This window comes from Octopus bimaculoides, chromosome 14, assembly GCF_001194135.2.
Source record: "Octopus bimaculoides isolate UCB-OBI-ISO-001 chromosome 14, ASM119413v2, whole genome shotgun sequence".
Taxonomy (NCBI): Eukaryota; Metazoa; Mollusca; class Cephalopoda; order Octopoda; family Octopodidae; genus Octopus; species Octopus bimaculoides.
The window spans coordinates 4,723,948-4,736,287 of NC_068994.1; the positions used below are offsets into that span (position 1 = coordinate 4,723,948).

The following is a 12,340-nucleotide window of genomic DNA, read 5'->3' on the forward strand; positions in this document are numbered from 1 at the left end:
ATATATATATATACATATATATATATTTATATATATATATATATATACACACATCTATGTACACAAGCAGTGTGTAGGTGTGAACATGCGTGTGTGTGTGTGTATATATATATATATATATATATATATATAGCATGCACACACACACGTGTAAATACATACTAACACACATTAATGAACACAGTATGTCCCAAAGTAAGACAAGTTAATTAAATTATTGTCCTTTCCTTTTTGTTTTAAGACTTTCTGCTCTCACACAAAACCTCTTCCAAAGCATAAAGGTCTTCTAACCCTGAGGAGAGAGGGGGGTTAGCTAAGGGCCGTACTGAACTCCGATCTCATGTTGTGAAGCAGATGAGATACCTCTAAGCATCTGTTTTCTTTGCACACACCATTCTCAGAGGCTCTGGTACCTTATTCCCTTCAACAGCCAAACTATTTGAGGCAATGTGGAATACAATGTTCTACACTGACATCACATTTGGCAAAATTTGGTATCTTCATTGTGACTTACATACTGTAACTTCTTGCAAGTAGACACACCATGTATACATACAGAGACAATAAATTTATAATAAATATAGCATACAAAGGATAATAAATACATACATTTATCAGTTAGATGTATGTATATGTGCACATATGTATGCACGTGTGTGTGAGTGTATGTGTGTGTATATATATATATTTATATATATATACATATAACTCATAGTAGCATGAAAATATGGACGTAAAACCAGCAAATGAATGATGTATATATAATTATATATTCATATATATATACACACACATATACATACATATGTACACATATACACATATGTATATGGATATATGTGTGTATATCTATCCATATATATATATATATATATATATATATATATACACACACACATACACACAAATATATACATATACATGTGTATACTTGAGAATAAAGTTGAAATATCTTGTTTTTATCTTACAAAAAATAAGAACTATAAAATGAACGTAACAATAATTAATTAATAAATTTTAGGAAAAACAGACTTTTTTTGAAGTGATTAATTATTAGAATTTAGTTTGGTTTCAAAATCATCTGGTTGTGATGTTCTCATGGCATCTTCCCCACCCCTTATGCAATCTCTTCCTCCTCACACTAACATATAATTTCTTGGGAACTGCCCCTTCACTAACCTCACATGACATCTTTCTCATTAGAAACTTCCAAAAATTTCCAGCTCACAGTCTACAAATAACGTAGACTGCTGCAGTAGTTTAGCCCCAGGCCAACCTTAAGTGGACAGACCATTGATCAAGTGTGTTACAACCACAACAGATCTGCCCTTCTTTTGGACAGCATTGCCTTTCTAGGATTACATTATCTAACAGGTCCCTCGCTTTTCAAGATGTTAAATATAATTTAAGGGAGGTTTGGCTGCATCTATTTCTTGCAATACCAGAGACACAGCCCTTTGTTTGCTAGAAATAGCCTAAATTGTTTCAATTACCAATAATTCAAAAATAACTTCGATGATTTCCAGTTTACAAATAGCTTGAATTTATTTATATTTAAGATTTAAAAAAAAAAAAGAAATTCCACACACAAGGTAAATCCATAAGATGTAAGAGAGAAATCTAACCAAGGACAGGGTTCTAGTTTATTAGAAGTAACTTTCACAGAAGAATCTGGTACTTATTTCTGTGCCTACAGGGTGACTTGAACCTCTGTAGCTTGGGTTATCTTACACAGTTCTATGTTGAGGAGACACACATTAAGGAGTCAGTAGCCATGTAGGGATACTGGTGAGATAGTGTGAGCATCAATTCGCTAACAGACATGTGGACATCTTTTGAAGTTATTCCTTTTACAAGGCACATGGCTTAGAGGTTAGGGTATCTGGCTCACGATTGTAAAGTTATGAGTTTGATTCTTAATCGTGCATTATGTTCTTGAGCAAGACACTTTATTTCATGTTGTTTCAGTTCACTCAGCTAGTAAAAATGAGTAGTACTTGTATTTCAAAAGGTCGATTTTGTCACATTCTGTATCACGCCAAATCTCCCTGAGGGCGATGTTAAGGGTACGTATATCTGTGGAGTACTCAGCCACTTGCACGTTAATTTCATGAGCAGATTGTTCCATTGATTGGACCAACTGCAAACCTTCATCAGTGTTACCAATGGAGTGCCAGTCTTTAGTTTCAAAAATATTCCCTAACACATCTAGGAAGCATAAAAGAATCTGAAATTGATTTCAGTACTTGACTGGCACTTTATGCTATCGACCCCTGGAATGTTGTGGTAATTGACACTTGGGTTTTATGATGAAGACTAGGATTAAGGGATAAATTACCTCAGTGTATAATAAGGATAGCTGCCTCCATATCTGTAACTGGAATACAATATAATGCCAAGGACCGAAGAATTTAATAAAAATAATTTTGTCATTATTAAGTTGGATGTTTGGAACATAAATTAACATGATCTTTTATTAATGGAAGCTTTTAATTTAGATCGCTTTAAAATAGGAAATTTGTATTGTAGAACCAGTTTCAGGTGGATTGGTACCAAAAGGGATAAGCACAAAACAAGTGCCTGTAGGTGAGATACTATGTCAATTAAATCGACCCATTGTATTTACTGCTACTTAATCCATCGATTTTCAAAGGATGAAAGTTAATGCTGTATTCTGTGTGATTTGAATTCAGATCACAGTGGTTCAAATCTATAAACTGTTAAATGTTTGGCCTGATGCTCTACAGTTTCTGAAAATTCGATGCCTTTTGTAAAACTTATTGTTTATAAAACAATTATTGTCACATCAATGTCAAATCACTACAAGCGTTTCGAGTATGGATCCCTCTCCATACTCCTGTATAAACCAATCAATCTACTCCCATATATTTGTTTACAGAGATTTTTCACCTGAGGATGCCAATTAACAAAGAAAGAAACATAAACGACTGAGAACTAATTCAAGCAATAAACAAAAATTTCACAACTGAAATCCTTATTCAATATTATTAGAGGTTTTTGTGTGGGTGTATGAATACATAAACACATGCACACATATATAATATACCACAATGCATCAAGCAAAGTACCATATACACACATACATATATATATAAATATACTTGCACACATCTATGTATAAGATATTTCTGTATCAAATCAATTATCTGTGCAAATTTAACTCTCTCAATCATTAGCCAATACATATAATAAATATTGCAATGCATATATATATATATGCACATATATACACACACACACATATATATATTTGTAATATATGTAACATGTACATATACACACAGAGAACAGTAACACACACATCGCAATTGCTACAAAGACTGTATCTTTCTGAAGAAATGTTCAAGCTGGAAAGAGGAATCCATGATGTTTGCATAAAAGGTGTTCAATAACAGAGTCTGTCGTATATTTATATACTGTAATAGGCATCAAGGCAGGAGACATTGAGCTAAAAATCAATCAGATGCTTTTACAACACAGCAGCTCTTCTCCATTAAAAAAAAAAAATTTTAATTTTAAAAAAATTATCAAGAGGAGCCATAAACAGTCGTCAGAACTTTCGGTGAGTTTCTAATATTAGAATTTGACCAGCACAGATGATTCTGCTTTTTCAGGGTAGGTGGGGAAGAAATGTCTCACTTTGTAGGACAGACTGCTTTGACAAAATTTTCATGAAATTCCGATGAAGGAAATGTTAACACCATTGATAAAATGAAATTTGAAACAACACAGGTCGAGTTATAAAATCAAAGTTGAGGAAACATAATTAAGTAGACAGGGAAAGAAAACGTTCAAGGTGTTTTTAATTATTATTATGATTATTATTATTATTATTATTATTATTATTATCATTATTACTATCATTACAACTACTAATATTAACAGTTTGTGCTGCTGCTGCTGCTGTTGTTGTTGTTGTTATTTTCATATCTATGAATGTTCCAAATATTATTGGTTGTTTGATTGGTTAGGTTGTTTTTAATTTTTAAAATTTTTATTTGTCATTGCCGTAGTGGTCGGAGTTACTCTTAGAAGGTGCGTGAATGCCTTGGATGTTGTTCCAAGAAGTTTGTTTACCTTGCTTGACCCCACAGGAATAGCTCGAAGGAACGCTAGGCCAGCTGGAACCAAGCAAAGGAGGCATGGGGTACCCTCTAGACCACAGATAGTTGCTCTCCCAACTCTGTGGCATTTCGTGCAGATATGCTGGGGTGGATGTATGAGAAACTGGGATTGAAGGAGTCTGTAACTGGGTGGATTGCACATGAGGATCTCGGTGATGTGCTAATGACATGGGCCCGGGGTGGGGTGAACCACCCTGATTGACTTTCATGCTGTTTTTATGTGAAGACGATGAGATTGGTGGTGATGAAGAATTTGGTATGTGCTGATGATGTTTGTTGCTATGTGTTTCTGGGCTGTATGTATTAAATGGGGAAGAGCTTTTGTTCTGCGGATGTGTGGAGTGAGTAGGCGTGCTGTTCCCACTCAACATCGAAGGGGGCGGTTGAGGGAGGGGAGGCTCGCAGCCGGGTCGAGGCCGTTTGTGAGTGGCAATATGAGATTCACTCTCACATGTGCTGAATGCAGACGGAGGCTTTTCTTGGGTGTGGTTCGAGGACTGATGACTCATTCGGCTTCCACTGTTCAACAAAGATGAAGAAGAGTTTGGAGATGACAGCGAATGCATTTGCGATGCCTGTGGTTGTGGATTCTTCGTGAAGAGTTCACAACCTGTACGTGTGCGCCTATGATTGTTTAAGTTTGCCTTTTGCGAGAAAGATTTCCCACAACTTTCACACTTAAATGGCTTCTCTCCAGTATGAGTACGAAGATGAGTTTTCAAGTTACCAGCCTGCGAGAATACCTTAGGACAAAGGTCACAACAATATGGTTTCTCTCCAGCATGGGTGCGAAGGTGAAGCTTCAAATTACCTCTCTGGCTAAAAGCTTTGTCACACAGGTTACATTTAAATGGTTTTTCGCCTGTGTGCGTTCTCATGTGATTTTTCAAATTTATTTGAAGAGTAAATTCTTTGGGACAATAATCACATTTATACAGCTCCCCGGTGTGTATACGTTCATGGATTTTGAGGAAAAACTGGTTACAAAATGGTTTCTTGCAGAACTGACAATAGTAGAGCTCTCCTGTGTGGAGTCTTTTGTGGTCGTTTAAATTAATCTTCTGGGAAAAGGCTTTCCCACAGACATCACAGGCAAATGGTTTCTCACCTGTATGAGTTCTGAGATGGAGTTTTAAGTTACCTCTTTGGCTGAAAGCTTTTGAACAAACATGGCACTGAAATGGTCGGTCACCAGTGTGTGTTCTTTCATGATTTTTAAGATTGATTTTCTGCGAAAATGTTTTGCTACAATATTCACATTTAAACACTTCACCAGTGTGTGTACGCTCATGGATCTTCAAAAAAAACTGGTTACAAAATGATTTCTTGCAGTAGCTACAATAAAATAACTCTCCAGTGTGTATACGCTTATGATCATTCAAGTTGATCTTTTGAGAAAATGCTTTTCCACATATGTCACATGCGAATGGCTTCTCTCCTGTATGGGTTCTCAAATGAAGTTTTAAGTTACCTCTCTGACTAAATGCTTTATTACAGACATTACATTGGAATGGTTTCTCTCCTGTGTGTGTTCTTAAGTGATTTTTCAAATTTATCTGTAAAGTGAAAGATTTTGTACAGAACGTGCATTTATACAACTCCCCTGTATGTGTACGTTCGTGTATTTTTAGAAAAAACTGGTTACAAAATGGTTTCTTGCAGAACTGACAATAGTAGAGCTCTCCTGTGTGAAGTCTTTTGTGGTCGTTTAAATTAATCTTCTGGGAAAAGGCTTTCCCACAGACATCACAGGCAAATGGTTTTTCCCCAGTGTGCGTTCTAAGGTGAAGCTTCAAATTACCACGCTGACTAAAAGATTTATTACAAACTGTACACTGGAATGGCTTCTCTCCAGTGTGAGTTCGCAGATGATTTTTAAGGTTGATTTTCTGTGTGAAGGCTTTTCCACAGTAACTGCACTCAAAAGGTTTCAGTCCTGTGTGAGTGAGTTCATGGTTCTTTAGAAAAAACTGATTTGAGAATCCTTTTTTACAGAAACTACACTGGAAATCTTTTTCCAATGGCTGATGTTGCGGTAGCTTGTTGTCATACATATGCGAGGGAGAGTGATGGGGTGGAAGCGACTCTCTGCCAGCCTCGTCCATTGCTGAAGGTGATCCTAGAGTGGTAGGAACATCTTTCCTGCCCATCTCACCTGAACTGTAAGTCTTTTCAGCAAGTGGCATTGTCTTTTCTGGACACTTTGGATAACTGCTTGGATAAACCGGCTGCCCACTATACAGCGGTGGTTGGTTGGTCATTGGAAACATCGGTTGAAAAGGATACATCTTGGCAATGGGTTGGTACTTGTGCGATAATGAATCAGTTTATCCAAGTTCAAAAATCAATCAAATGTGGAAATGAAAAGAACATTGAGTATTGTTGTTAATGTTATTGTCAATGTTGTTGCTGTTTTTTTTCTCTTTTTCTTGTCTGTTCTATGTATGTCCGGATTGAATGTAGTTTCACAGACGTCACAAGACTAACAATGTTCTCAGCGGCCCATGAACAGAAGACCAGCCTTAAAATCAAAATTTATTCAACGTGCCACATACTCATAAATTGAGAGGATGGTGGGAAAGGAAGGATAGATGTATTTCTGACACCTCCAGGGATTCTTCTAATTCAAATTAACATTGGACTTTGAAGTCTCAACATAGGAGCAGCATGGAAAGTGGCATCTGGAAAGAAAGAGAAAACAAATACTTTTATAAAAAAAAGATCAAATAAAATCATTAAATTAACATAAAATTATATATATATGTGTATGTACATCATCATCACCATCGATTTCACATGTGTGTGTGTATATATATATATATATATATATATATATACATACACATGCACACATATATATTTCAAAATGTAACCACATGTGAATCGTTGGCGATTTTTTTTCCTGTTTTCCTTTTCCATTGGACTTTTCTCTGTTTCTGAAGAAGAGCTCTTCTTTCCTTCCCTGAGTGTCTGCTAATACTTTACATATTTGTGCTTGTTCTTCATTTTTGGGGGATTTACTATGTATATATATATTGGGTTGGCAAGAAGGTAATTTTGCTTTTCACAAATAGATAGAGTTATGATTTTTTTGAATGAGTTTTGTGAATGTTATGATTTTTCCCTTTTGACATCTGATAGCCGTTACTTTTAGCCTACTTTAGAAGCAAATTGCACTTTTACAAATTGTAAATTTGTTTAGTGTCAATTTTAACATGGAGTGCAAAAACAAACATTTTTTGCCATATTTTGCTTTTTTATTTCTGTAAAGGCAAGAAAGCTGCTGAGGCTCACAAAGAGATGTGTGAAGTTTCTGGTGTTGATTGCTTAAGAAAAGGCACATGTCAGAAATGGTTTAGAAAATTCTGTTCTGGAGATTTTTCACTCAAAGATAAACATTCTGGTCGACCTACTGAAGTTGATGATGACCGAATCAAAGCCATAATTGAATCTGATTATCATATAAACTGTGCGAAAGATTGCAGAGAGGTTAAATGTATCACACACAATAATTGAAAATCACTTAAAATGTCTTAGACTCGTTAAGAAGCTCGATATTTGAGTTCCACATAAAATTGAAAGAGATTCAATTAACACAACAAATCAATATTTGTGATATGCATCTCAAATGCAATGAAATTGACCTTTCTTTGAAACGAATCATCACTGGTGATGAAAAATGGATTGTTTACAATAACATCAATCAAAAGCGATCATAGTCCAAGTGTAATGAACCGGCACAAACTATATCGAAAGCTGAACTGCATAAAAAAAAAAGGTCTTGCTGTCAATTTGATGGGATTGCAAAGGTGTTGTGTATTTTGAGCTGCTTCCAAGGAACCAAACGATCAATTCAGATGTTTACTGTCAACAACTAATGAAACTGGAGGAAGCAATCAAAGAAAGACGACAGAATTGATAAATCATAAAACAATCATGACGCTAGACCACACACGTCTTTGCTAACTCCTGAAAACTTATTGGAGCTGGGTTGGGAAGTGATGTCACATCCCCCACACAGCCCTCCCTCACCTTGCACCATCAGATTAACATTTATTTCAAAGTTTGCAAAATTTTTTGAATGGTAAAACTTTCAGTAAATGAAGATGACCTGAAATTGTACTTGCTGCAGATTTTGGCTGATAAGGACCAGAAGTTTAATGAGCGCAGAATTATGAAGTTGCCTGAAAGAGGGCAAAACGTCATCGAAGAAAATGGAAAACATGTAATTGATTAAAGTTCATTCTTTGTATGAAAGACAAAAAATGACTTATGTTCACACTAAAAAACCGAAATTACTTTCTTGCCAACCCAATATATATATATATGGTCAGTTTGGTATTCAGAGAGAACTGGATGTTAGATAAGTGGGGGGACAGTCGTCAGATTAACTAGTCCAGTTGAACACAAAGGAAAGTGTGTGTGTGTGTGTGTGTGAACAAAGACTTCGAGAGAGTAAAAGCAAGAATAGAGGTTAACAAAGAAAGAAACAATTAGATAAACAGAAAGAAGTGAATATAAGTGAATTAATAAACAGACAGCTGGATTAACAGATATGGAGATTAGTCCAGACAGCTAGCCAGGAAGAGAGTTAGATAGACAAAAAGATTAGTGTAGATAAACAGATAATTAGAAAAACAAAAACTAACTAATCAGACAGACAGGCAGACACTGATAAGACAGAATGAACACAGAGAAAGAGAGAGAGAGAGAGAGGGGGGAGGAAAGAAGGGTCTGGGTAGAGAGTAAGCCGGACAGAGGAGGGGGAAGTGATAAAGAGGGCCTGAGAGATGAGAGAGAAAGATAGATCAGTATTAACTGATACTCTCCCTTTCAGCAGACTGGGGTGAGGATGAAGGGGGTGTTTATTTATCTGTCTGTTTGTGTATCTTTCTCTCTATCTATCAAATGGCTGTACTGTAGTCAGAGAGAGAGAGAGAGAGAGAGAGAGGGGGGGAGGCTGGGATGGTGGTGGTGGAATGTAGGGTGAAATAATGGATGGGTAGTAGTCAGAGGATATGGAAGAAGCAATTTGTCACGGTTGGTTTGGTCCAGCATGGTTGAGAGGTCAGAGGTTCTTGTTTCAGTGCTGCTTTTTAATTTGGGTTGAGGGCACAGAAAGCCAGCAATTGGAGCTCACACACACACACACGCAATCATAGCCATTTAAAAGTACATAGAGAAACACGAAAACACGTGTCTACATACACATACATATATACACATATGTACACACACACAAACATTTAAAAACACATATCGACTCACATATCCAGGATTGTACATACAACACACCTACATTACACAGCCATGTTACACTCACTCTCCCATACTTCTACCCATCCATACGTGCATCCAGCATACTTATAAACATCAATTCAACCATACATACACATCCATCCAGAAAGACAGGCAGACAGACAGAGCTAGCAAGTTATGAATCACTGTTTTATTTTTTTTAATTCTATGGCTCCTCACCCCTTCACACCCCTCTTATGTTAACTATGGATTCATCCATCCTCTCGCTATCCTTCAAGCCCCTTCCTATGGCCTTCCTGTCTACAATAAAGGGAATAAGATACTGATCAAGAGTGGAAAAGGGGAAAAGGGTGTTGGTTTCGCTAGGGATGGCAGAGAGGGATGTAGTGAACAATGGACGGACACACATATACACAGACAGGGGGAGTAGATAGAGGTGAAAGAAAGAAACTACAGACAACGCTTCCTCCCCGCTGTACACTGCCATTGCTGGATAAGAAAGGAAGGAGGAAGTGCATGAGGAGAAGGAAGAGGAGAAAATAAGGGTGGACAGGTTGAGATGACAGAAATATATAGAGAGAGGTTTCAGTACGTAAGGCTTAAGTTGTGTATGTATGTATGTATGTGTGAGAGACAGAGTGTGAGTGAGAGAAAGAGAGAGTGTGTGTGTGTGTTTGTATAACTTTGTGAATAATGTATTATAAATGGGTTAGTATTATTTATAAATAGATTAATATTGTTTATATAGATATATACAATTTGTACAATTTACAGATATATATAATTAGCTGCAATGTAATTTATTAGGATTAATATGTGCTTGTAAATGCCGTATAACACACACACAAACACACACTATTGTGGTACTAGTCAAATATGACAGGGTACGTTTTGTTTCCTTTCAGTAATTCAGCTCTTTGCATCACGCAAAGTGCCATTTTCTTCTTGTGTTTCATTCTGTCTTCTTTTAGTTATTCTTTTTAACTCAAGCCATATTGTCCTTCTGTCACACTCCATCTCTCTAATTCCCATTGAGAATTGGCTTTTGGGGAAAATCTTGAACGTCTTTCTTCTCTTCAAAGTTGACCAGTTTCTCCGTAACTCAAAATTTCTTTGTTCCACTTGAAGTTACCTTTTTTAAACTCATGCACTCTTACTCACCATCACCATCACCATTTAATGTCCATGTATCATGCTGGCACAAGTTGTATGGCTTGACAGGATCTAGGGGGTCCATGGGCTGCATTGTGCTCTAGCGTCTGGTTTGGTATGGTTTCTATGGCTGGATGCTTTTCCTAATGCAAGCCACGTTAAAGCATGGACAGGGTCTTTTTTTCATGCCATCAACACTACTGACGTCACCTTGCAGCTTACAAGATTATAACCTCTGAAGCAGGTGAGAGGGACAACCTTATTCTAGGAGAATAAGGAGTAGAGAAGGATGAGAGAAAAGGGCTGGAGAAGAATGGGTTTCTTGATGTAAGGGAGCTACATGACTACTTCATTATTCACAATCACAACCATATTTCATTATTTCTTCTCTCTCTCTCTCTCCTCTATCAAAATCACCTACCACCTATTCTCTTCCCGAATACATTTCTTCAATATCATACATACATAATTTTCTCTCTGTTTTTCTAACATTCATTCACTCTCTACAATTCTTTTATTTTATTTTGTTACTTCTTTCACCCCTCTATTGTATGGGAGCCAGTCAAGTGGCACTGGCAATGACCATGCTCGAATGGCGCTTTTTACGTGCCACTGGCATGGGAGCCAGTCAGGTAGCACTGGTGTTAAAATCCCCACTGGGGAAGGGTGCGGTAGCAACCACTTTGAGAACCTATGACTTAGAATAAGATCTATCCTGAGCCCTAGAACTCGTTACGGTTGGGCCTTAATCCAGTTTCCTTGATACATAAATGAATGAGATCACCATCCCCTAAGGATGGTGGTCTGTCACAGAGTTAACCTCCCAGCTATAATTTACCGCTGATTGGGCTGGAACAACACGAAATGAAGTGTCTTGCTCAAGAATACAATGCAAGGTCAGGAATTGAAACCATGGTCTTACAATCCAGTATGCAATATCCAAACCACCAGATGATATGCCTTCACAGTAGGCATCAGCATCTTTTATATTTTACTTGTTTCAATCATTGACTGTGGCCATGCTGGGGCACCGCCTTCAAGTATTTTTAAGTTGAATGAATCGGCTGCAGTTCTTTTTTTTTTTAAAGCCAGGTTTTATTCTATCAGTCTGTTTTGTTGAACTGCTAGGTTATGGGGATGTAAACACATTAACACCAATTGTTCGGTGGTGGTGGTGGTGGTGGGGACAAACACAGACACAAAAACACACAAACATATTATCACCATCATCATCCTCATTTAACGTCCATTCTCCATGCTGGCATGGGTTGGACAGTTTGACTGGGCTGGCACACTGGAAGGCTGCACGAGACCCCAGTCTCATTTGGCATGGTTTTCTACAGCTGGATGCCTTTCCTAATGCCGTGAGGGTAACGGGTGCTTTTACGTGCCACTGGCATGGGTGCCATTTGCATGACACTGGGGTGCTATTACGTGCCGAATATATATATATATATATAGATAGATATATGATAGGCTTCTTTCAGTTTCTGTCTACAAAGCTTTGGCTGGCCTGAGGCTAAAGTAGAAGACATTTTGCCTAAGGTGCCACACAATGGGATTGAACCCAGAACCATGTGGTTGGGAAGCAAACTTCTTACCACATGGTCATGCCTGCACATGTTTAAAGATTACATGCTAAATTTTAGGAAAGTATTGCACTATTTCCATTGTTGTGCATACAGTGAAGACGTGGCTCAGTGGTTAGGGTATTTAGGCCACGATCATAAGGTCGTGAGTTCAATTCTCAGCGACGCGTTGTGTCCTTGAGCAAGACACTTTAT

At 37.3% G+C, this 12,340-nt stretch overlaps 1 protein-coding gene across 1 annotated transcript in view; it reads right to left on the bottom strand.

Moving 5' to 3' along the window:
- Positions 1–893: 893 nt before the first annotated feature.
- Positions 894–12,340, bottom strand: part of LOC106870062 (zinc finger protein 431) — a 29,945-nt gene continuing 18,498 nt past the window's right edge. The window contains exon 3 of the mRNA XM_014916031.2: positions 894–6,826. Within this exon, the coding sequence (XP_014771517.2) occupies positions 4,016–6,433 (2,418 nt within the window). The 5' untranslated portion in view covers positions 6,434–6,826 and the 3' untranslated portion in view covers positions 894–4,015. The remainder of the gene's footprint in view (positions 6,827–12,340) is intronic.